General features: G+C 33.0%; 2 protein-coding genes across 6 annotated transcripts in view; one reads left to right on the forward strand and one right to left on the reverse strand.

Annotated features, from left to right (window-relative positions):
• The window catches only part of LOC145334306 (uncharacterized), a 240,959-nt gene extending 222,149 nt beyond the window's left edge, over nt 1–18,810 (forward strand). For 3 of the 5 annotated variants that reach the window (XM_080179711.1, XM_080179712.1, XM_080179713.1), the window contains 11 exons: nt 5,238–5,356; nt 5,759–5,839; nt 6,178–6,219; nt 6,971–7,030; nt 7,319–7,381; nt 12,770–13,008; nt 13,350–13,435; nt 13,925–14,061; nt 15,309–15,385; nt 16,080–16,168; nt 16,620–18,810. In XM_080179711.1, coding sequence (XP_080035837.1) covers nt 5,238–5,356; nt 5,759–5,839; nt 6,178–6,219; nt 6,971–7,030; nt 7,319–7,381; nt 12,770–13,008; nt 13,350–13,435; nt 13,925–14,061; nt 15,309–15,385; nt 16,080–16,168; nt 16,620–16,628 — 1,002 coding nt within the window. In that variant the 3' untranslated portion in view covers nt 16,629–18,810. Of the gene's footprint in view, nt 1–5,237; nt 5,357–5,758; nt 5,840–6,177; nt 6,220–6,970; nt 7,031–7,318; nt 7,382–11,697; nt 11,883–12,769; nt 13,009–13,349; nt 13,436–13,924; nt 14,062–15,308; nt 15,386–16,079; nt 16,169–16,619 lie in introns of those variants that run through there. The other 2 variants (XR_013884802.1, XM_080179715.1) reach the window with 2 other exon arrangements.
• A 1,798-nt stretch (nt 18,811–20,608) lies between these two features.
• Nucleotides 20,609–25,024, reverse strand: LOC145334308 (dynein light chain roadblock-type 2-like). The gene is made up of 6 exons (XM_080179716.1): nt 24,898–25,024; nt 24,270–24,300; nt 22,551–22,637; nt 22,059–22,108; nt 21,688–21,745; nt 20,609–20,720 (listed from the first exon to the last, which is right to left on the reverse strand). Exons 1-6 carry the CDS (start codon nt 24,966–24,968, stop codon nt 20,652–20,654), a joined length of 366 nt encoding a protein of 121 aa, XP_080035842.1. The 5' UTR covers nt 24,969–25,024; the 3' UTR covers nt 20,609–20,651.
• Nucleotides 25,025–26,912: the final 1,888 nt, after the last annotated feature.

The following is a 26,912-nucleotide window of genomic DNA, read 5'->3' on the forward strand; positions in this document are numbered from 1 at the left end:
CCCTTCGTTCCTGTACCTAATTTTTTTCAGTTTTGTCTATTTTTCAAGTTTTATATTCGGAGATTTTCAGTCTTACTGATTGGAGAAAGGGGTATTAATCTACAGCCCCTTCTTTCCATCAGCATATACCAGCTATCAAAGGCTAATTATCGTTCATTGTCATTTCATTACTTCCATACTAAGGCTTTCCTTGAATTTGTTGTACATATTTCTAAAATTTCATTATATTAATTTTCAAATCAAGAAGAAAAAAAATGATCTGGTTTATATAAATTCGTTGCCTTAAGCTATTTGCAAATAAAGCTTTCTTTTTTTGCATCGAATCTGCTCTTCTAATTACAATGTGTGTCTGTTTTTCTGGACGATTCTTGATACATTTCAAACCGTCAATTAGTATCTCCCTTCCCCTTTTCCTCATTTATACCCCATATATGTGAAAGCTGGCAGACTTTTTTTAGAAAACACTTTTATTGTCAATTTTTGGCGTGTACTGTTAATAAATCCTTACATATGACTATGTTTTACAAATGTTTACCTTACGCAGTGATTTACGTACAAACCTTAATTATAGAGTAGCTGCTGCCACAAATTTTCTGAGGTTTATGGAAACCAGATTAATATCCTATTAATTGCTTACCATTACTATAAAGCATAATTTACTAATTTATCCGCTATTAGTAAATAAATCTACATTCCGTTCTTTCCTCTTATTTTTCAGATCGAAATTCGAATTAGGTATAAGTGCTATTTACTCATTGATACAGAGATGGTTGAATTTAAAAAAAACCTTTTAGGTTATCAAAGACTAAAATTATATGGGTCATCTCAAAAAACGCCTATCTCAGAAAACGCCTATCTCAAAAAACGCCCATCTCAGAAAACGCCTATCTCAAAAAACGCCCATCTCAGAAAACGCCTATCTCAAAAAACGCCCATCTCAGAAAACGCCTATCTCAAAAAACGCCTTTTTCATAAAATGCCTACTACATTTTTAAAAAATAAAGCCTAATTTATAACTAGTATTCAATAGAATAATAAAATACTTGTCATTCATGATCTATTATTTAAGATGGATAAAATGGTAAACTTAAGAGCAGCTGATATTTTAAGAGAATAGAGAAGGTTTAAATAAATGGAAAATGAGGGATTGGAGAAAATTATTGGAGGGAGAACTCATTAGAGGAAAGGGTTTAATTATTGAAGCTTATTCAAAAGTACATCATTTTTGAATCTGATAAAAATAAGAAGGAATATAGGGAAAAGACATTAAAATACCCTCACCCTATTTTTACCCCAAAATTCATCATCTATGGAAAGTAAGATTTAACAAAATGTTAAATTGCTTTATAATTTATGATAATTATTCTAAACTATTTTTTTATTTTGAGGAACAGCTATATAATCATAATTAATTTATAATAATTATTCTAAAAAAAAATTTATTTTGAGGAACAGCTAATTCTGATAATTTTAAAGCATATCATAATAAATATTTTGTATGTTATTTTTGTATGTTAATAATTATATAACATGAATCTAAAATTTCTTTTAAGCATAATAAAAACTAGAACAAAATTACACAACATCTTTGAGAATGTCTCTTAACAAATTTACTAGGCTTAGTCATATTTACAACATTTCACCCTGATATTCTGTTAATTCAAGACATTAGGTCAAATTAAATAAAGAAACTTAAAACATGAATTAACTATGTAAAAGTTTTTGTTATTCAATTGTGATCAATTTTCAAACAGCAAACCTTTAGTATGTTGTTGCTCAAAAAGCTTAAAAAAATAAAAGTGCCTAAGGAATGTACAAGAGTGATATTGTACCTTAGGGATAGATATTTTAATAAGAAGATTTATAATGTACATATTGTACAATATTCACAATACCTTAGACTGACATGTTTCACTACAAGACAATTTTTAAAAATGTAGTAGGCATTTTATGAAAAAGGCGTTTTTTGAGACAGGCGTTTTCTGAGATAGGCGTTTTTTTGAGATAGGCGTTTTCTGAGATGGGCGTTTTTTGAGATAGGCGTTTTCTGAGATAGGCGTTTTTTGAGTATAGCCAATTATATATTTTTGTGTAAGCTTTTAGGGGACATTTGACGGTAAATTACAGTGGTACCCAAAGTTTTATTACACAATTTTATTTGTGTGCGCAAAAACTTTGGGTACTTTGTTTGATTCTTCATTTGTTGGTTCTAAAATATTAGTGTCCAAACTTTTAATCTACAAAGAGGATTATTTTGTTTAGTATCATTGGGGATGAATATCAATCTATCGTCCATTGCCTTTTTCCTTAATATCCTGTAAAACGCTACATCTAAAGAGCTCTTTAAGTTAAAAGTTGGAAGAAGATTAATTTATCTGCCATTGTCATATATCTAAGTTCCTTATTGGCGATAATCCCAACAAAGGGAAGTAAGAAAAGTAGAAAGCATTTCTGGTAATTTTCAAAATGACTTTTTGACAATTTATCTTTATTTTTGGAAATTAAACAAACGCTAAAATTTTTCTAATAAGAAATTATCCAAGCAAAAAATAATGGATTTAGTAATTAATTAGAATTGAGGTTGCTATGCACATATTATATTTCATGTTTGCTATAGAATAAATTCAATATCATTTAAATAACCATAAGTCTTTTTTTACTTATAATTTTTCCGTTCATTATCTCATTTTTTGGAATTATCATTTTTAAAAAGCGCAGCTACTTAGTACATAAAGTTGGTCAGTACATCCTCCTGACACTTGGGATTTAGATTTAAATGAGCTCCTAAATAAATTTACATATTAAGTGTTTTATTGGTTATTAGCGGCTATGCCCCTAGAGGCCTCAAGGGCATTTAAAATGTTTTCTTTTCACTCCACATATGTTAAGATCAGCTGTTTACCAAAAATGTGGGGTTAGTTATGATTTTTGGGGGTTTTAATGCAATTTCTTTTTGGAGGGTGGTGGTACCATCCCCCAAAATAGTTATCAATTTTCCCAGTACCTATGAGAAGCTACACTTTAAAGGAGAATCATATCGGTTCGGCGGTTAGCGAGATCCTTCAATAGACAGACATACTGATTGCTGCCAAAATATTTATTTCTTATCTTAGACTTTTTTATAAGATTTTTTTTCTTATAAAAAAACATTGCATGACACATAATCAAAAGTTAACATGAAGAAATATAACAAAAATATACTTTCTTTTTTAATTGATTTTTCAAAGGAAAAGAAGTAAATCAATTGGTGATTAATTAAAAAAGTGAGAGCATAAAAATAATAAGATTATAACCATAATTTGCGCAGCAATAATATTATTATGTAAGATCTATTGAATGGCTAAACAGTAAAAGAAAGTAATCCTTGGCAGGTTTTAACCCAACTCATTCATAGGTCATAGATTAAATCTTCCAATGTTTATTACATTCCTTGTCTTTGGTAGCTTAAATTTGCCGGTGTGGGGAAGGGTAACAGGAGACACATAATTTATTATTGTCCATTGTCTTATCACCTTTGTAAGAACTGGATTAGGAAGTAGATCATCAAGTTGGACGGATGTACGGACGTACAGGCCCTAATTATAGAACAGCTACGCTGCAAAATCTAATGATTGACATAATTCTGACAGAATTGTTTATGGGAAAATTTCTCACAGTTTTGGCGATCATATGCTTCACAAATATTTAGGTGTGCATTACTTTCCGCATATTATCACATCTGCATTGGGTTTTTATTTGCAAAAAAGCCTTAATTTTTATAATAAAGTAAAATTATGTTTGTCTGTCTTTCTGTCTATACCGCAGGATCTCGCTCACCGATATGGTTCTTCTTAACAGGGTAACTTTTCATATGTCCTTGGTAGGTTCATAACTATTTCTTGGGAGGGTGGTGGTACCCTCCCAAGCACCAAAAAATATTGAAATATTCAAGCAGAGAGGCGCCAGTATCGTAGCTAATCTTAACGTAGACAAATTATTTATCAAATTAGAAATTTAAAATGAAAAAAAAAACATTAAAAGTGTCACTAAAGGCTTATAAGGCAAATAAGCTAGATGGGTGCTTAATGGTGAGAGTGAAGCAAAAGGCAATCGACGATTTGTGCTGTTCCGATGTAATTTGTAGTTCTTATGATTTGACAATGTAATACATGTTCGGAATTGATTGTGCACTAAATATATATAGGGCTACAAAATTAAGAATCTAAGTGTAGTAAAAAACAAGTTATATCGTCCTTTAAGTCATGTTAGAATAGCCTTATCTAAATCAAACAGTAAGTTTTATATTTTTACAAGATTACTTTATTCATGGAATTTATTTTAAAATGGTGATTCCTGGAATTATAAGGCATGATTTTATTAGTGTAAGAAAATGCAGTGACATTCTTTATTTGACAATACTCGTTTGTCCATCTGTACGATTTGTTGTAGAACAAAGTTTTAAGTTATGCATAAAAATTCATTTTGTAGACCCCCTTTTTGTGCAATTTAACAGAAGTAAAATTTATGATCAAAATGCCAGAGGCTAATTTTTTTCTTACACTTTTTGTTTCTGACTTTTTTTAGAATTCTGGGTTTTTTATCACATTTTTGTCAGATTAAAATGAAAATTATTGACAAATTGTAACAAAGAGTGATTGATATTTATAAAATTCCATAGAAATTTTTTTTTTTTTTTAAATTTTTAGCAAAGTCTCTATGTCGTTTACTGTTCTTAAATTTATAAAATGTGCAAGAAATCTTAATGGACAAGATAATGGACAATACATTGATTTACATTCTAAATAATGATAAAGAAAACTATAAATTCTATAGATTATAAATATAATTTTTGAATAAATCAATCAAGATTTGATAAAGTCCCCAAATTTCCTAAGCCAACTAATAAGAAAACGTTATTATAAAACTTTTGGGACTTGTTTAATTTATAGCCCAATGTTCTCTTCCTCCCTGTTTTAATTTAGATCTATGAAAAAAGGTTTAAAAAGAGAGAGGTATGTTTCTGGTAGAATCCGTAAAGGTGTGTGTTTTAAGGCTTAAAAATAGTAGTAGAACGATAATATTCACTAAATATGTGTATTTCTTATTGAAAAAAACTATACCTAGAAAAATTTTTTTAAAAGTTCACATCAATTTTTATCGTTCTACTACTGTTTTTAACTTATAACACATAACCTTTACGGATTCTACCAGAATCCTACCCCTCTCTTTTTTATTCAAAATATGATTTGAAATCCTGCAGGGGTCTACCATGTGGGGGACGTCCCGGTTCTGCACCCCCCTCCAAGAATCCTCTGGCTTCGATGTCCCTCCCGTTTATGGGCGTAGGGGATGTTGACGGCCCTCCTGATTCGCCAAGGTAAGATAAATTTTGATTTTAGGACGAAATATACTCTACAAGGGCTTGGTCTCGTGCTGTTTTAAATTTGTAAAATAGTTATTTCTATCATCGCGTTATAAACAGCTTACCGCAGATATAAAATGTACAATTATAAGATCAAAACCATTTTTTTCCCTCCCCGAGATGCCCATATACGGGAAATGCAATTGTGCTATTAAGCAATGAATTTAACTATAGGCTTAATTTAGGGTTATTGAGGTTGTTATTGCAACACTTGATTAGAGCTCAATCGCAAGGACTAAAAAAAACATGTATGAAAACTAGAGGTGGCGAAGATTGGTTGCATAATTGTCGGTTAGTGTGTATATACTGCTTTACAGATGGATTATTCAGTTTCTGGTTCTGATGGTTTTAATTTAGGGTGATGGAGGTTGTGGAAAAGTTAGAATCCGTGGCCTGGAAGTTGGAGTATGACCTACCTGAAAACACGGCCAGTCCAGGGTAAGTGCCAAGGATATGAAGGAACAAGACAATGGCCTATAAATTGATGTACACCCCTAATGGTGTTGCACAAACTTAACCCCTTCTGAAGATAAAATTAGTGGTTGAAACGTTTGGAACCAACCAATCAAAATTCAGAAAATTCCCCAAAGTTGTCAAGCTAATTAATAAGAAAACGTTATTGTAAAACTTTGGGGACTAGTGTAATAAACAGCCTGGTAAGTTCAGAGTAGCTAAGCTCCGTCAACTTAGCTGTGCGACTTATAAGCATATTTGTCCTTGGTAGTAGCGAAGCTACTCTTTCTAAATTACGAAATTTATATATTTTTTTCTTTTAGATTACGGCGAAAGATGTCTCCTAACAGTCCAATATTTTTAAGGTAATTTTTTTTTATTAGCGGCTACGCCCCTTGAGGGAGGGGGGAGGGGATAAGTCGACCCTCCAACTTCAATTTTAGATTTCAACAAAAGCAAACACAAATTTTTTTATAGATTGGATTTTTTCTATGGGTGATCCTCTTGGGAGGGGTAGAGGTATCCTCCCATACCTTTACTGGACCTATAAGAAGCTTCACTGTAAAGGGGGACCATATCGGTTCTCAGCCATACTGAAAAATCATGTATAGCATAATATTACAGACAACTTTCTACAAATATTAAATTAATAAGCATAAAAAATATACAAGTTATGTTATCCCGGGTCTTCTCGTTTAATCTTTATATATTTACTAGCGGCTTCGCCCCTAGCCTCTAGGGGCTTTGTCCCAAGTGGTGATCAAAAAAATTAAGGTGAAATTCGTAAAAGGATCAAGGAAATCTCCTGCAAAAAAAGGACCAAGGAAATCTTCTGCTATAAAAAAAACATGGAGGCTGATTTTTTTATTTTTGGGGGGGTTGGGAGTGTCCCACGCCCCAAGAAAATAGCCTAAAACCACCACAGGACCAGTAGGTATATACCCTGAAGAGTAGAATCAAATCGGTTCAGTGGTTACCGAGATCTTAAGCTTCAGACGGACGGATGGACGGACGGACGGACATTCTACTTTGTATTATAGATTTCAATATCCACGGAAAGCTATCTATAATACGATGCGATAAATAACTATTCTAACTATCCAATTTTTTCCCCAGGAAAACCAAAAGTTCCTCCTTGATGACGAGATCTCTGGATCGGTCAGCTCTGCTCACAAGGTAAACTTTTGAAAAATAAAGAGCGTCATTTTTTCGCGTATTTTCAAAAAAAGTTGTGTGTTAGCGTTTAGTCAAATGCGCTTATTAAGTCAAACTGCCCGCAACGGTTAGCTCTTTTCGCTAATTTAGACATGTTAGAATTGTCCTATCGATTTCAAACTTTGCATGATGATTCGTATCTCAATTTGGTACTATAAAGAAAGCGTGGCAACTCTATAATCTTTGCCGAAAAGTTCGTACGTCCATTTAAAACATGTTATTCATCTGACTTTTTTTTTATAATTTTAGGTCTAACTCAAGTCCTCAACATACAGTTGGTCATGCTCTACTCACTAGATCAACTTCTATCAGGTAGTTTTCTAAACAGATTAATATCCGCTGTTTTCTACGAATATAAAGATGTACAATCATAAGATTTAAAATCAGTTTTGTAAGCCCGTACCTTCGGCAACTCATGGTTAACAAGACTAGTTTAAATCTTACAATTGTACATTTAAATATCCGCGTATAGCTGTTTGAGTACGATCCTTAGAATAAATATTATAGTCGATGGGATTGAATCTAAGCCTAAAATCGTCATGACCTAAGACGTACCTACTGCTTCTATGTCAGAAGCACGATATTTATATTATATTTGAGTAGTGGCGCAAATCATTATTATGCACATAATACTAAAAGTCGTGAAATAAAAGGTTTGATTGTCTGCAATAGTTAGATCTGGTTTTACGTTGTTATCAACCGTCCCCAGAGGTATTGATCGGGTATAACCAGGGATCTTAAGGGATAAGACCAGTGTTGCGGATCCGCATTGATTGTATGCGGATCCGGATCCTCCAAATTTGGTCAGTGCGGATCCGGATCCGACTCCGGATCCTTGACAATAAAAATAAAATCACCAAATTTTTCAAAAAATATTTGTTCCTTAATCTCGAAGTCAAAAATACTTTTAATTTTTAAGTCTGAACCTAAACCTTAAAGATTGGCTCTCATCACGAGAATGTGTTTGTTCAGTCAGTTCAGTCGCGTCTCTCTTTTGGACTGTGGAGTCCAGAGAATACGGCCACCCTGCTCCTCCATGAATTCCTTTTTTTGGCAAGTGCTTCAGCTTCTCCCCATGTTAATTTCAAATTAAAGAGGTCCTTTTCAGTGCTCCGCCTCCAGGTCATTTTTGGTTGTCCCCGTTTACGTTTACCAGTGGTGGGGTTCCATTTTAAGCACTTTTTTGGAAACCTATTTTGTTCCATTCTGAGCACATGTCCTAGCCATCTTAGTCTTTTAAATTTCACTTCTGCTTCAATACTATTGCACTTGGTCTTAGCATACAGCTCAATGTTTGATATTTTGTTTGGCCAGAATATTTTGCAAATTCTTCTTAGGCAGCTATTGTGAAATGCATTAAGTTGATTTGTTTCAGTTTTCACAGTTCTCCAGCATTCAGCTCCATAAAGAAGAACTGATTTTACATTACTGTTGTAAAGTCTGATTTTTGTTTTCAGAGCAAGTTTCTTTGAATTCCAAACGTTGTGTAGACTGTTGAAAGCAACCCTAGCCTTATCAATCCTGGTTTTAATATCAGCTTTTGAGCCATTTTCACTGCTGATAACACTCCCCAAATAGGTGAATTTGTTGCTTTGTTTCAATTGTTCACCATTTATTGTTATAGTTTGATCAGGGTTTGTAGGTATATTCATAATTTCAGTCTTCTTGACATTAACAAAGAGCCCGACTTGTCCTGCGTATTTGACTAGTCTATCTGTCTTAGCTTGTAGATGTTTAATTGTTTCTGAAATCAGTGCCAGATCATCAGCAAAGTCCAGATCTTCTAGGTGTCCTAGTATGCCCAGCTGGAGACCACGTTTTTTGTCCTCTGTGGTTTTCTTCATCACCCAGTCAATGACCAATATAAATAGAATAGGTGATAAAATGCATCCCTGTCTAACTCCAGTGCTTATTTTAAAGAAATCAGATGTCTTATTGTTTCCAACTGAAACACAGGCTTGGAAGTTGTCATAAAATTTAGTTATCATAATTATCATCTTTTCAGGTATACCATAACTTCTTAGTATTTTCCAGAGTGTTTGTCTGTGTATGGAGTCAAAGGCCTTAGAGAAATCAACAAAATTTACATGGAGTGGCTTGTTAAATTCAACACATTGTTCAATAACTGTCCTAAGGGTGAAAATTTGGTCAACACAGCCTCTTCCAGCACGGAACCCAGCTTGTTCTTCTCTTAGTTTATTGTCAATTTTCTCATCAATTCTGTTTAAAATAACTTTACATAGGACCTTGCTTGGGATAGAAAGCAGCATAATTCCTCTCCAATTATCACAATTGTTCAAATCTCCCTTCTTAGGTAGTTTTATGATTATACCTTTAGACCAGTCAGTTGGTATCTTTTCTTGTCTCCAAATTTTATCAAAGAGATCAGTCAGAGTCCTAGCAGAAAGATCTATGTCTGCCTTAAGCATTTCAGCAGTTATCAAGTCAGGTCCAGGTGCTTTGTCGTTCTTTAGACTATGTATAGCAGCTTTAACTTCTTGAATAGTTGGTGGTCTTGTGTCTATGTCTATTTCATGTCCTGGTTCTGGTTCAGCAGTAATTTCAGGTTCAGGTCTGTTCAACACTTCTTCAAAATGCGATTTCCACCTTTCAGCAACTTCTTTTTCTGTAGTGAGTAATTTACCATCTTTAGCCTTGATAGTTTCACCACTCTTTTTGTTATATTTGCCACTTAATTGCTTGGTTATGTTGTATACTGTTTTCATGTTACCGAAGTCAGCTGCTCTCTGGGCCTTTTCAGCCAGATTGTCAATGTAATCTCTCTTGTCTTTCCTTGTGCGCTTTTTGACTTCTTTGTCTTTAGCAGTATATTCAGCTCTTAAATTGCCCATGTCAGCCAAATGTTGAGCATTATGAATTTTGTTTTTAAGATTCTTTCTCTCTTCTATTTTGTTCCATGTTTCTTCAGAGATCCATTTCTTTTTCTCTGGTTTCTTGTGTCCTAGGATTTCCTTAGCAGTAGATTGAAAGTTTTCTTTAATTGAAGTCCATGTGATCTCAGTCTCGTCATTTAGGTCCTCTAAGACTTGAAATCTATTTCTGAGTTTTAAGACAAATTCATTCTTTATCACTGGGTCCTTTAATCTTGAAGAATCATATTGTCTGCCAATCTCACTCTTTTTATCATGGCCAGTACGCTTCAGCTTTAATTTAATCTTACTGACAACTAGTTCATGGTCACTGAATATGTCGGCTCCTCTATAGCTCCTACAGTCTTGCATTGATTTGACCCATTTTCTATTGATCATAATATGGTCAATCATGTTTCTTGTTTGTCCATCAGGTGTTGTCCAGGTATATTTGTGAATGTTTTTGTGTTGGAATAATGTACCTCCTACGACCATATCATTATTTAAACAGAATTCAAGTAAAAGTTCTCCATTTTCATTTCTTGTACCTATGCCAAAGTGTCCCATTGCATTTTCCACTCCAGTCCTGTCAGTTCCTACTTTAGCATTCATATCTCCAAGAACTAGACACATGTCATGTTTGGGTACTGAGTTTCTGATTGATTGCAGTTGATCATAAAACTCTTGTTTTACTTCTTCACTTTTGTCATTTGTTGGGGCATAGCATTGGATAAGGGTCAACTTGCAGTGCCTTGATTGGAATCTAGCCTTAATTATTCTGTCTGATATAGGTTTCCAGTCTATTAGTGAATTGACATGTCGTTTTTGGATAATTATAGCAACACCATACATATGTTGACTTTCATGACCAGAATAAAGTATTAGGTGGCCATCTTTGGTTGTGGTTTGTCCTTGTCCTGTCCATCTACATTCTGCAATTCCAAGTATTCCGATATTGTAACTTGTCATTTCTTTAACTACTTGGGCTGTTTTAGTTGACTCATACATTGTTCTAACATTCCAGGTTCCTATCTTACAGCTTTGCTTAGAACTTATTGGTCCTGTCATCAAGTTGATAGCTTCCTTTCGGGTTTCACCATCATCTTTCATATTCTCAGTAAACTGAGCATCAGTTCCAACAGTTCTTGTTTCATGCACACCTCTGGCTGTGTTAAAGCCATAAGTGTTTGAGGTTTTGTGGGTGGTTTCGCTAACTGTGATGATTTTTTACAGGTAGGATAGTTAGTCCTACGCAAACCTTTCATATCCCTGGAAGGAAGGGTGACTGGTAAGGGGAGGGACGTCAATATCCCCCAGTACTTCAAGAAGTACCTCCTGCCCTGGAATGTGTTTGTATGTGACTATTTTATATAAATTTAGGTAGATTTTTCAATTTTTTTTCGCAATTTTCTGAGTCCAAAAAAATGCGGATCCTTGCGGATCCGGATCCACAACTCTGGATAAGATAATGGAATTTAAATTGATGTACATCCACAATGATGATAAACAAAATTTCCCCCTTCTATAGATTACAATAAGTGGTTGAAACGTATGGACACTCAATTTATTTAACCATCCAATCAAAATTCAATAACGAATAAGAAAACATTATTGTTAAACTTTGGGGACTGTGTAATGAAGAGCACAATTTTCCTTTCCACCCTAGGTATAACTGTTGTCTTAGTATGACAGGTGTACTACTTTAATGCACCTGAAATAGTATCACACAACTGACAAGCTTGTATTTGTTTTTTTTAGCAGAGCTTGTGGTCTTTTAAAAAGAGTCAGGGAGTATGTATCAATTTTTAGAATACAGGAATGGGATAATGAACGTCAAAATAATCTCAGCCTCTTTTATTCTATCTATTTCTTTGTATATAATTTGGGAAGGTATGAGTTAAGTTTAAGATGAACGTCATTGTCCTATTTCTTTATGATTTTATACATACTGCATATTTATGATATTGTTAATAGCTTAGCTAGATATTTCATTTTTAAATAAATAAATTACTATTATAACCAACTATTTATTGAGGATCTTGTGTTTTTGATTATTAAAAAAAAAAGGGACGGGCAAGATTAAGAGTAGGGGTGGGGGAGCTATATTCAGTAGAGTTATTGGAAGGTAACATCAGACTTGGTTTACAAATTCTTTATGAAACTGTCCACAGATTTTAATACTCCTGCAAAGGGGTCCACTTCACATGTAGTTGTAATTGTTCTTGTTTCTAATACACCCTTTAAATTAATATCATCAACATTCCCACTTCTTTTTAAATTCATTAAAAGTAATATAATCAGTTAGTTAAGAATATACCTATTGAAATACTAACTAGAATTTTAGATATTTTTACTTTGACCTTTTAGAAGTAGCTAATTGAAAGATTTTAGTTAATGCTGCTATTTTTTAATTGATGTATGTCCTTCTGTCTGTTAAAGTTCGTTAAATAGTTACTCACTGTGCATTTATGATTCTCTGAACATTTTTTCTGTGCGCACTAGACAGTTTATATTTGTTAATTCCACAACTAAGTAGAGTAAAACACTAGTGGGGGAAGGGGTTAAATAACTGTATGTCCCCATCCCAAGGACCTTTGCCGACTCTCAAATAGGTTTTTGAAAATCAACCCATAGTGTCGGGAATATTAACACAGCCAAGTAGCAGAAAAAAATTTGCTAGCAGACAAAAAAGGGGGCAGATAGTCATCTGTAAATACATCTTTACTTAGATCTGTTATTCCACAGTTGTTTTAGTTATATTACTGTTGCTGCACTCCAAAAAAATATCTGTTTTTAACTTAATTTTGACCAAATATATTTTTCTTTTTAGAAGAAAAAAGAGCCCACCTCAATTTGAAACACTTAGCGAGTACACGGACGAAAGTGACGAATCCAAGAAGAGCACTCCCTGTACACCATCAGAAGAAACGAAGACGACTTTACAGCCATCTGCTGATCGTGGCGCTACATCGTCTGCTGATGGAAAAAATGCGCCAAAACCCGTGGAGATTGATTGCCACGTGGACGATGATTTGTGTGAGATTTCTAGTTCAAGCGAAATCGAAATTGGTGAGTAATTTTATATAATTTTCAAATCTAAGTAGTTAGCTTTTTTGGTCTGTAGCGAAGGATCTTGCTAACCATTGAACCGATATGGTTCTCCTTTACAGTGAAGCCTTTTACAGGTCCAAGGAAAGTTATTATCAATAAAAAATGACCACCTCAAAAATACTGTTTGAAATTGAAAATAGAGGGGGGGGGGTCGACTTTCCCCCCACCAGCCTTAAGGATAAATAACTGTATGTCCCCACCCTGAGAACCCTAGAAAGCAATTTGCTAGTAGATGAAAAAGGTCACAAACAGGGGGATCCAGGTAGTTATCTTGTTATACAACTATATTTTGTATTTAGGTGGATCTATACCTGACCAGGATTTCGAGGATGAGGACGAAGAATTTGAATACCAACACCTGACCGCCAGAAAATTAGATTTCAAGGTAGAACTATCAGGGATCTAATGGGATAAAACAATAGCCAATAATGTACATCTCAAAATTACCCCTTCTGTAGATTACAAATAGTTGTTGAAACGTAAGAATACTCAGATTATTGAACTAACCAATCAAAATTCACTCAAATCTCCAAGGTTAATAAGCCAACGAATAAGTAAACGCAATCATGAAACTTTGGGGACTAGTGTAATAAACAGCTAATTTTCCCTTTTCTCCCTGAGTATTCATTTGACTACAGGGGAATTTTTATCAAGATAAATTAAAAGCTTAACACCAATAAAGCCATTTTGGTCAATAATCCACCTCCAAGTAACATTTTTTCAAATTTTAATAATTGAATATCGTCGGAAAGATAAACACGCCAATTCCCTATAAAGGAATGCAACAAACAAACATTCTCTTACTTTGTTATAAGGATTCACTATTCATGAACAATATATTCTGGATTCACTATTCATGAACAATATATTCTAGAATCTACAGCCACCCCAATTATCTGACCACCAACTGATCAGTCCTGGCTCAGAGGATCTGCCATCCCCTGTCACAGAACCAACACTGAGACCATCGAGGACACAATCAGCCGATGCGGCGGGTAACAACAGATTAAGGTAATCAATATTGATTAAGGGGGGGGGGGAAGTTCTGACACATTTGCGTAAACGGTGAGTATAGGCTTTATCTTTGGACTGAGAGGATAGGTTATTAGGGATAAAATCATTCTTATATGATGAATTTCCCCCAGATTTAAGATTTTTTGGATAGGCCTCCAGGTTCCGGAGCTCCAGGCCTCCAGGTGGTCTCTGTACAGGTAAAAATGAAAAAAAAAAAAAAAAAAATTTAAGTTAAAAATCAACTTATAAAACAAAATATGCATATTTTTCTTCAAATATGTGAATAATATTAAAAAAGATGCATATTTTGTTTTATAAGTTGACCTGTAACTTAAAAAAAAAAAAATTTTTTTTTCAATTTTACCTGTACAGAGACCACCAGGAGGCCTGGAGCTCCGGAACCTGGAGGCCTATCCAAAAAATCTTAAATCTGGGGGAAATTCATCATATAAGAATGATTTTATCCCTAATAACCTATCCTCTCAGTCCAAAGATAAAGCCTATACTCACCGTTTACGCAAAAGTGTCAGAACTTCCCCCCCCCCTTGATTAGCCTTAGTTTCTTAGGGTTTAGACCTAAGTCGTCATGAATTAGGTTGAGACATTTTTGTATAGCCACTAGGGCCAGCTCAAGCTCCAAGTTCAAGCACATTATGGCTTTGTGCGCTATCGCATGGGACCTCCTTATTTTTACCCTACCCTCGCCTAGTATGGCAGGTGTCCCAAATTAAGTCTCCATAGTGAATGACTCTCTTCGCAGAGGAGCTTGGGGAATGGGTTGTACTGATATTATGTGCGTGACTATTGAGTATCCAAACTACTCAATTATCTCTCTTTTACACAACCAGATAATCAACATAAAAACCAACGGCAATAGTGTAAACGTAACCACGTCGCGCCGTGTCATATTAGAGACGTTAAAAATGTTAATCATTGTTGTTATATCAAGCTTGTGACATCAATTGTAAGGATCGATATATTATTACTCGATTTTCATGTATTCTGAAAAATTATACCTGTAACTGGGTAAATTAACAATACCCCTCATCCACCCATTGACCCCATCCCCTCCCCTCATAATGGATGGACAAACTTGCCAATAAATGAGTTCCATATTAGTAACCTAAATTAACAACAACTTTCCCCTGTCAATGTATCCACTGCATTATTGTAAGGAAATAGGGAATCACACTTGCATAATTAGAACTTCCAAACAAAGATTTTTACAATAATTATTTTTTTAGGAAATCAAGTGGAAAAAGTAGCGAGGCAACATCCAGTCTTGGAGTTGGACCAGCATCCACATCAACCCCGGGGCCAGGTATAGTCACCAGGGAGGGAAGGGACATTGGGCTGTATATCACAAATTAGTCCCCAAAATTTTTTTTAATAACCTTTTTTTATTAGTTGAACATATAACTTTGGGGACTTTTGTTTTTATTTTGGTTTTTAAAAAAATTTGGACACTTTTTTTATTTTGTTTTTAAAAAAATTGGGGGGGGGGGGGTTAATTTTTTTCTAGGGGTGATTTCTCTTCGGAGTGTGGTGGTAACCTCCCCCAAATAGCTATAAACCTTCCATGGACATTTGAGAAGCTATCCTGTTAAGTAGAACCCGAACGTTTCAGCGGTCAGCGAGATCCTTCGATACAAACAAACAAACAGACAAACAAACAGACAAACAAACAGACAAACAAACAGACAAACAAACAGACAAACAAACAGACAAACAAACAGACAAACAAACAGACAAACAAACAGACAAACAAACAGACAAACAAACAGACAAACAAACAGACAAACAAACAGACAAACAAACAGACAAACAAACAGACAAACAAACAGACAAACAAACAGACAAACAAACAGACAAAGAAACAGACAAACAGACAAACAAACAGACAAACAAACAGACAGACAGACAAACAAACAAACAAACAGACAGACAGACAGACATCATTCTACTTTGTATTTTAGATATATTTTCCATGAAATTAATCCTTTAAATCTTTTCAGTATCTCCTTGCCCCAGGTTGGAGATATCGGAGCAAGATTTGGATTCTGATATCTCTGAATCCGGAGACGAACTGGGAGATTCAGAGCAGGTGAGACTTGTAGAGTAGCCTCGCACCTTTCCCTTGTGGGTTTATTATTAAATCTATTAAATTTTAAAAGAAAGAAAAATAATTTTAATTCGTTTTCCTATTTGATCTTTGCTAAATAAATTGTCTGAAAAAATAGACTGTTTAGAGTGCAACACTTACATAATATTTATTTACCTTATCGTATAATAAACAGCTTTCCGCGGATATAAAAATGTACAACTTTTTTTTCCCGAGATGTCTAAGGCACAGGCTAAAAAATCTGGTTTTAATCTTATGGTTGTATACTTTTACATTCGTATAAAACTGGATATAATACGATGCTATGCATAATTTTTCAGTATGGCTGTGAACTGGTTCTAAACCATCGGATATTGATATGTTTTGAAGCTATACTAGAAAAAAAACTTGACCTTATATCTCAAATAATAGCTACGATAATATTCTTTTTTAGGCCTCGTGACACTGGTCTGAGCTCTCTGAACTATCTGAACCCACCTCCTCCTGTCTCTCTGATCATGATTTCTAAACCAGTTCCAGAGTAGGTGCGCTACCCAAAAAATGGAAAAATATTTAAGTCATTCACAAACAACAATTTTTTATGTTTTTTGATCATGATGTAAAAATATAATTAAAATATCTAAAATATAGAAATAAAAAGTAGAACAGGAAAGCAGGTAGGGAGGGGACATTGGGCTGTTTATTACACTAGTCCCCAAAGTATTATAATAACGTTCTCTTATTCATTTGCTTAACGACTTTGGGGACTTTGGGTCCAACCACTAATTTTAATCTACAGAAGGGGTAATTTTATGTATCATCATTAGGGATGTACATTATCGGCCATTGTCTTATCCCTTTAGATCCCTTCCTATTTATATATTTAGAAGTTTTATTCTGGACTGTTCTACTCTTTTATTTGGATAATTTTAGAAATTAAAAACTATTAAATAAAAGATTTTTACATAAATAAAAAATACACGCAACCTCGCAGTAAAATATATCATTATAAGAAAACAACAACGATACTTTTTATATATATCATGAAAAACATAATCATTATACAAGCAATTTTAATCAAACTAAAAATCATGATTTTTTGATTTAAAAACTCTCAATGTAGTAATTAAAAGTACTTAAATGTTTAAAGGAAAAGAAAGTTATTTACAAAGAAAAAAAAATTCTCCAAATATGCCTTAAAAACATCACATTTTATAATGAAAGAAAATGTATTATTTTAAAAGGTACTTATATTGATTTATTTGTAAATGGACCAAAACCCGTTAAAAGGGGTCATCTATGAACAGAGAAATGCACCTTACCGGGTTGAATCAAATGAGCCAAAAGTGGCACTTTGATATTAACAAAGCATTTGATTTTATCCCAAGTTTAATTTTAGAGTCATATTTTTATCTGATTTGGGGTGACTGCTGTAAGATGCTTTATCTTTGACATTCATTTCATAGTTGTCCACCTTTATAAATACTAATTTAATGCTTTTTGTTACTAATATAAAGGTTTACATTCCTATTTTTATTTTCTTTAAATTTATTTTGTTTTAGATATTTATCATTTGTTAATTTTTTAACATCTAGTCCTAAATAATTTATCCTACTTAGGAAATAGTAGTTTATAAAATATTTTCAATTTATAAAGTTTTTGTTTAAGTAAATTTCTTTGTTTTAAAAGAAGAAAGTTGATTTATAGTTTTGGACTTTCACTTTTGGCCACTTTAAGGTCTAATTTTAAAAATTTTAATTCAAAACTAATGATTCAATTCCACCTTATACATGTTTAAACCAAAATATGATCTGCCAAAGAAAAAAAAATATTTAAAGATTACAGAGTGATCCAAAAAAAATTTAACTTAAAAAAAAAGATTATGATGGATGCACTATTTTAGGGGTCATCTTGTAAATTTATCTTATTTATCTTTTATTTATGTTAACAATTTAGTGAGGATGTGGCAGCTGAGAAAAAACTGTCTGCTTCACCTTTACAAGTCATGAAAGAAAATTAAACAATATATTCAAGAGAGAAACTAATACAGACCAGAGTTGGATTATTAAAAAAAAAATTAGGGACGCCAATGAGACCAAATTGTTTTTGTGAAAAATCCTCCAAAATCACATAAAAAATCTATAAAAATGAAATGAAATCATAGAAAGGTTATTAACATAGGATTTTATTTAATTTTTGTAGATTTGTATGTGATTTTGGAGGATTTTTCACAAAAACAATTTTGCCCCACCAACAATGCAGCAACAATCATTTTTTTTTTCAAGAATCCACCTCAGTTTTTTCGTGTTCAAAATTTTTCCCCCCATAACCAAATATGTAAAGTTGCCTGTATCATTGAAAGTCAGAATCGTACCCTGTGCTTTATTCTGTCTATACAATCTTCAACATAAAAATCTGAATGTGATTTTTTTCTGTTTTTTTGTGCTTTTATTTTTGTGTTTTCTTATTTTTTTGGGCAGAAATAAAAAAATACATGAGAGAACAAAATAAGATTTTTTCCACCCAAAAATAATTATTGCTAGCCTATGTAAAAATTCTTATTTTAGATGAAAAGAGAGATTTTTATTACTGACATAAAATATCTAAATATAGTTTTGTTTTTATGTAATAAATATATGAATATATTTCTGTTTTTCTTTGTTTATACTTTACTACTTACCAAGGATGACAACATCCATATAAGTGAATCGCTAAAATCATAAGGAAGTACAAACTTTCAATAACTTGTTGAGTGTCGGAACAAAACAGAACATTAATTTTTAAGTCTAAACAAAATTGTACATATGAAAACGTCGTATTTTTACAGTAGGTTTTCCCGCGTCTCAAGCCTCTGCTGGGGTCCAATTGCTTAATCCTGTGGGACAATCATGAATAAGATTATACTTATGAGAAAATCAGGAGTAGGTATATCCGACAAGAAAGAAAAAGAAATAGATTTTGGGGTTATACAAAAAGGTCGTCATTACTACTGAGACAACCACCTAAGACCAAACTTAATGAATAAATTAAGTTCTTGGAATGCTATATCCTCTGTCGTTTATTGGTCAGTTCGTTAATTCAGTAGGAGGGGAGGAGATGGGGTAAATGGAGTAGAAGTGGTTGAAGTGTTATTTTAACCCACTACAAGTTTCACTTAATTAGAGAACAGGAAAATCTGGTGTAAAATCCAAGTAATAATATATCCATTGTTTATGGTAACAAACAGCTACGAAAAAATTACGTTTCCTACGTATACACACATTTACATTTATAGAGTAACTTCGCCACTTGAAAACAAACTTAAAAATATTTGTATAAATATTATATTCCATGATATATTAATATTATTTTCATAAGGTTTAATCAGAAATATTTAGAATAATAATAAGTTGATGAAATAATGAATTTTCCAGTATGGCTTCGAAACCGATTAATATCCGCTGGATTAGAACCGGTTCTCAGCCATAATGGAAAACCATGTATAACATCGTATTACAGATAATTTTTCACGAATATTAAAATAAAGATCATACAATTAATACCAGTTTTGTTACCCCGCGCCTTCGACCCATCAGGGCTAACAAAAATGGTTTAAATGTTTCTTTTCATATCCTTAGAAAGCTGTCTATAATACGATGCGATAATTAACTAATATTTAAAATGGGGGGGGCGGGGGGTACATCAACTTCAGTAAATCAAAACATTTTTTTATTGTAGAAAAAAAACACAATAGCCAATAATAGGCGAGGTGTTACATAATAAAACAAATTCAGTATAATAGGCAAATGATTGTTGCATGAAGTGCATTTACCAAATATGATTAAAAGCATAAGTTACAAGAATGCCATCTAACATGTATAATTTTGTATTACAATAAATAGCAAACAATTAGTCACCACCAAAGTAGTTTTTGTGAAAACAGGACAGCCATTAATTTTAATTTTCAAGTCCTGATATTTTTAAAATTTTCGGTGGAATTGAAATTCTTTTAAATATATGTCCTATAGATGTAGTTTAAACTATAGAACAGAAAAAAATCACTAAATTACATGCTGAAGTAATGCAACCCAAATTAGGATACTACAATTTTTAAGTATTTTTAAATTAATTGCACAATTAAGAAAAGTTTCCTATATATAACTATATAGTTTTGCTCTTTTTAAAAAAAGATTTAATTAATTTTAATCAAACTTCCATAAGGCTGAATCAAATATTTGCCAAAAAGTTGGTTTGTAATAGATACTAGTGGGATAAAATTATCATTTTTTTAAGATGAATGTCCAAGTAATTAAATGAAAATTCTTCAAATGTCAAAATAAAGCATTAAAATTCAAAGTTATTCAAAATGTAAACAAATACATAGTCTGAATATATTACAATCCCCACCACTCGAACAAATTTTAACTTTTTATTTAGACCCCCCCCCCCCCATTATTATTTTTGGGGTGATATTAACCCCCAAAACCCTCCAAAAAAACTTTGCAATTCAAGATTCTTCTGTCTCTGCTTCTTGCAAAACTATCAACACAAAATCTTTATCCGGGGCTACCAAAACCTGAAAATAAATCATTACCTCAAATCGAAGCTTTTTATATTGCCTATAAAAAAGAGGATAAAATTAAAACTTTTGGTCAAAGTATCCCGGATGACGTTATATTAGAATAGTCTATTCGGGATACTTATACCTGAACATAGTAATAGTGTCTGACTGATTATGACGTAACAAAAAAAAATAGCCAATGAGAGGCCACTATAAATTTTACCATTGGTCAACAACGGCTTCTCATTGGCTAATTGTTTTTTGTTACGTCATAATCAGTCAGACACTATTACTGTGTTCCTTATACCTACCAAAATTTTAGAATTTATTCCTTTTTTTATAGGCACTATAAAAAGCTCCGTTCAAATCAAAGATGGAATTTTTTTATGTAACCTTAAATCAAATGTTCCCTGAAAAATTATGTCTTTAGTGATAAAATTAAAAAAATTTATGGCCGTTTTAGGAGACCTAAAAACCAAGGATTGATGATTTTTGGAAGCAAAAAGGAAGGATGCTAAATAAAAGTGTCAAAAAATTGCTTCTTGTAAACCACAAGGTTTATATTGATTTACATAAACTGGAAACTTGTAGAGGACTAGGTCTGCAGTGTACCTGAACCTGGATAACCTCTACGGACAGGTACATCACTAGATCTTATTCTTAGGTCAGCCGCGACTAAGCCTCAAATATTAACCCGATTTGATGCTTTTTAAAATTTTGGAAAAAAGGGATTGCCCTATTTGAACCAGGTTTAGACCTGTATCTGATTTTTTTTTAAATTGTAAAATGTCGATTTCTTTGGGGCTTATAGGCAGCTGACGCTGCCGAACCCTGATTATTTTCATTGTAAACAAACATAGACAAGCTTTAAAGGACAGTTTTACCATATATTTATATAATGGAACTTGACTAAATATTCATAAATTGAAACATTTCGATTGCAAAACTTTTATCTAGTTGCGTACAATAAAAACCTCATTACCTCATGTTTTATTGACTTGACTCTTAAGAAGGTCAGCTCGTTTGTTGGGTCCAAATCTCTGAAATAAATAATTAAGAATTATCCTTTTTTTTATATATTTTTTTAGCTAAGGTTCTCCATTACTGCTGTACCTAAATACTTATATTTCAAAGTTAATCCGGTGTAAGTTTTTAACTATTCCAACCTCCAAAAATAACTCCCACCTCCCAAAGCATTTTTATAAACATTTTATTTATAAAACTAAAATTGAATTATGCGATCGACTATTCCCCGACCCTTCCCTCAAGTTCCCCTAAGCGGCCTCTAGGAGTGTTAATTGTATTAAATAATTAAACACGTTTCGAAACGAAAGGACAATTCTAAAAAAGTACCTGACAACTGATTTAGCTCTTTCTGCAAGTTGAGAAACCATTCCACCATACTGAAGAAAAGTCATTTATAGCATTGTATTATAGACACTAGACAGGTTTCTGCGGATAATGAAATGAAATATTATTAAAAGATTAAAAGCAGTTGTGTCCAAAAATCACAAAACCTTTACAAATATTTTTTTAAATAAGAGGGATACTGACTGCCCATCTGAAAATTTTTGTCTACTGCTATTAGAGTAAATGCTACTAAAGTGCCATTAGAGCCAAAGCTATTAGATTTTATTTATATTTATTACACAATTCTCAAAGTTTTATAATAATGTTTTCTTATTCGTTGGCATAAAAAAAACATTGAGGACTTTAACTGAATTTTGAATGGTTGTTTGTTTAAGTTTTGTGTTTAAACACTTCAACCATTTATTGTTATATATAGAAACAATTTATTGGCCATTGTCTTATCCCTTGAGATCCCTAATTGATTGATTGGCCCACCTGCACAGTTGTAGAATTATCGAGTGTGGTCTTGAGTGGTATTCCCTCGTGGTTAATCACCATCACACCACCAACATTCTTGCTAACCTAAATATTGTCCACATAATAAATCTATAGACATATTATTTACTGCAATGATATTTTTTTTTAAAATTATGATCAGCTTGCGTAGCATATGATTAGGACTTTTATGAATTGATCTATGTAAAATCTACAATTCACAAAATTTACATGTATGGAAATTCTAAGCATGAGCATATAGATGTATAACAAGAGAACTACTTGGATCCCCCTGTTGGGGACCTTTTTTGTCTGCTAGCAAACTGTTTTATGTTCTTTTGTAGCGACTTGGCTACGTAATTATTTCTGGCGCTAATGGTTAATTTTTAAAGACACAATTAAAAGTCGACGCAGAATCCTCGGTGTGGGGACATACAGTTATTTAACCTCTTCCCCCCTCTATTGTTTTACTCTAATGTAGACATAAACCTTGTTAAACTTTTTGGCATGGTGTTGATGTCTATTTTTGACATGCCTTAAAAGTCAAAGCTAAAAGTCGTCAAAAATGTTTTCAAAAAATATTTTAAAGAAATAGATTCATTATTACTTGGACATTACACTAGATTATCGTGTGCTCTAATAAAGAGAAACTTGTAGCTGGCTAATAAAACGACCCCATCCACCCCTTTTCCTATCCTCTCCCCTCCAGAACGAACTGACCAGTAAGTGATGTCCCTGTTAGCAACTTTCCCCTGTCATATTATCCACGTATATTCTATATCCATTTTTAAAAATAGCATAATGAAAATGTGTAAACCACTGCATCTTTTTATGAAAAAGGTCCTAGGACAAACGTACATTTAAACTTTCAAACTAGGGGCGAATCCACAAGTAATAAAAAACACAACTATTTATAGTAATTAACTTATCAAGAAATATTATGTACAATAGTAAGCCATCTTTTGGAGAAAAAAAATGTGAAAAGTTCTAATTCAAATATCATTATTTATGTCGAATATATTGCAGAGCGAGAGCTGGGACAAAGTACTTTTTATTACACTAGTACCCAAAGTTTTATAATAACGTTTTCTTATACATTTTAAACTTTGGAACTTTAATGAATTTTGATCGATTGATTCGTTAAGTTGAGTGTTCAAACATTTCAACCACTAATCTTATTCTACAGAAGGGTAATTTTGTGTATCATCATTGTGAATGTACATCAATTTATCACCCATTGTCTTATCCCTTTAGATTCCTGACTATATTGTGTTAGATAAAAGTGGTCACGGATGGCATTCTTTCAAATGCTGTAGATATATGCATTACAGACAGACAGACAGAATAACACAGCCGACTTTCAGAGTAGTCTTGCTTCAAAATAAAGATTAACCAAAAATAAGAAACTTTCCAATAAAACTTTGCTAATAACAAAACAATTTTGGTAATTATCTGAAGTTTTAATAAGTATTATAACTAACAAGGATCCATATATTTTTGAATACGAAGCTCAATAATTTCGACATTTAAGAAAAAATTTCTTATTGGTTGGCTTAACAACTTCTGTGAATTTTGATTAGTTCATTAGGTTGATTATTCAAATGTTTCAACCACTAATTTAATCTACAGAAAGGTTAATTTTGTGCATCATCATTGGGGATGTCATTGTACATCAATTTTCGGCCATTGTCTTATCCCGTTAGACTTGGCTTGTTATACCTGTATCCGTTTGATTACTTCATCCATCTCACTAAAACAAAATGAATAAAATTGTTATGATAATTTCAGGGAGGAAGGGGACATTAGGCAGTAAATTATGCCCCCAAAGTTTTATATTCATGTACTCTCACCATTTAATTAAAAAAAACTCAATCTTTATGTGAAAGAAACAAAATGTCTGTAGGTTTTCCTGTCTGTTTGTATTGAAGGATCTTGCTAACTGATATGGTTCTTACAGGACCTGCATTTCTTCAAGTTACCACCACTCTCCCAGTATTTTAGTTTTTTTTATTAAAACTTAAATTGAATATGGAAGGAGGGCGGTCAACTTCCCTTCCCTCTTCCACAAGTGCCCCTACTCCTTATATAAAAGTATCAGAATTTCTGTTTCTGTCTGTGTGTTTTTACAGAAGGATTTCGCTAACCACTGAACAGATCTGGTTATCCCTTACAGAGTAGCTTCTCTTAGGTTCTTTTTGGAGGAGAATTACACCAGTCTACCACGAGAATTGTCCCTAGAAACCCCCCCCCGCAAAAAAAATCATTAACTTTTTTAAAAAACTTTTTAAAAATTGAAAGTGCCCCCCCCCCCTTACAAGTGCCCCTAGAGACCTGATAAATCTAGTACCTAGTTAACTCCAGATTCTGGCTGGCACCGGGAGCCATGCTTTTGGCCATTGTCATCGGCGGACCATCCATTCTTGTGTGTTCTTTTTGAAATCTGAAAAAAATGAAAATTATAAATATTATATTTGTTTATCAGAGGTGGATTCTTTAAAAAAATAGGATTTGTGAAAAATCCTCCAATTTCACATAAAAATCTAAAAAAATTAAATAAAATCTTATGTTAATAACCTTTCTATTTTATTATTTTATGTTTGTAGATTTTTTATGTGATTTTGGAGGATTTTTCTTGAAAACAATTTTGCTTCACCAGCGCTGCAGTGACCCTATTTTTTTTAAGAATTCACTTCTGGTTCGTGCACAGGATTTTTTTTACGTCCTTTTACTCAATATAAAATTAAAATGAAATAATCAGGGATAGAAGGGAATGTTTATTGCACTTAATTGTATTAACTATGGGGACTTTTATTGAATTTTCATTGATTGGTTCATTAGTGTCTACTAATTGTAATTTAAAGAAGGGGTAATTTTGTGTATATTATTGGGGATGTACGCCAATTTATCAGCCATTGTCTTATCCCTTTACTCCCTGGAAAAAATGAACACAACAACCGTAGCAGGCGTGTATAAAAGACGAAGAAAGTCCATTAAAAAAAATTCTGGCGTCATAAAAATGAGGGATGAAGAGAGGAGGAGTGGGAATAAAAACCCCTGAAAAAGAGATGGATAATCACTCGATCATTTTATGACGTCACATTGATATACTTTCTATGTCTTTCGTGTAATGCCCCCTTATTTCCTCTAAGGAGGTAAAAAGGTAGCAGACCAAGTTATTTGATGAATAGATTCGCTCTTCATAATAATAATGCCTTTGTATCAAATATGTTTAAGTACATCATAAATATAACTTTTGTATTTGTGATTCCTTCCCCCAAAACATACAAAGGGAGGGAAGGAAACTATTATTATCCTATTTAACCTTTCCTAATACAGTTAGGGACATGAATCCATTTTTATAGAAGCAGAAATATAATCTATGATTATGGTTTGGACCCTCTAAAACTGTAATCTACCCTTCCACTTTCCCCTCTCTTGGTGAAGATATCTTCAACGCCGATACGATTTTTGAAATATAAGATTCCACTTTTGTCTCTCTTGTTGAAGATATCTTCACCAAGAGAGGCAAAAGTGGAATCTTAAATTTTAAAAATCGTATCGGCGTTGAAGATATCTTCACCAAGAGAAGGGAAAGTAGAATCTTACATTTCAAAAATCGTATCGGCGTTGAAGATATCTTCACCAAGAGAGGGGAAAGTGGAAAGGTAGATTACAGTTTTAGAGGGTCCAAACCATAATCATAGATTATATTTCTGCTTCTATAAAAATGGATTCAAGTCCCTAACTGTAATAAGATATTGAATTTAGTTTCTTTTGCTTGTGTATATATAAACTTGTAAATAGAAACTCTGTGTTATTGGGGATTGAAGCGAAGCTTCTTTACAGTTAGACTAAGTAACGTCCGTCCGTCGTGTTCCGCTGCTTGCAACTGTGACGCTAGTAAAACACTCCACACACACAGATTTAAAATATCCTAGAATGCCCTTTTCCTCCCCTTCTTTCCCACCCTTCTTAAGTTACATGACAAAAACAAAATCACCACCAATTACTTTATACGGTTTCGTGATTTTTTTTTTGTAGAATTTTGGGTTAGAATAGCTACCCCTGGACATAAGCAAAAATACATTTGTTTTAATTTTAAATAAAGAAATTATATGCTTAAAAAATAACCAATACTGCACCGAGAAAAATTGGTAGTTAATATAATAACGTTAAAAGAAACAGCGCTAAATATATTAAAATACAAATGTAAGACAGAATGATAAGTTTTATCAAACTAACGGCAGCACTTTTTTTACCTTCTCTTTTTTATGGGGCGCTTTTTTTGGAAGGTGGAGGTTTACTCAAACAAAATATTTATAAACCTTCCCTGGACCTGCAAAAAGCTTCACTGTAAAGGAA

The sequence above is a fragment of the Acartia tonsa genome, chromosome 12 (genome assembly GCF_053477335.1).
Source record: "Acartia tonsa isolate MP-2025a chromosome 12, ASM5347733v1, whole genome shotgun sequence".
In the NCBI taxonomy this organism is placed as follows: Eukaryota; Metazoa; Arthropoda; class Copepoda; order Calanoida; family Acartiidae; genus Acartia; species Acartia tonsa.

What these genes read in the sequence shown, in the direction of transcription:
- LOC145334308 (XM_080179716.1), bottom strand. Translation starts at nt 24,968, where the DNA reads ATGGATGGTCCGCCGATGACAATGGCCAAAAGCATGGCTCCCGGTGCC. An exon ending in CAGAATCTGGAGTTAACTAG is followed by an intron (nt 24,301 to 24,897) that starts GTACTAGATTTA and finishes ATTTTGTTTTAG; the next exon opens with TGAGATGGATGAAGTAATCA. An exon ending in AAGTAATCAAACGGATACAG is followed by an intron (nt 22,638 to 24,269) that starts GTATAACAAGCC and finishes GACAATATTTAG; the next exon opens with GTTAGCAAGAATGTTGGTGG.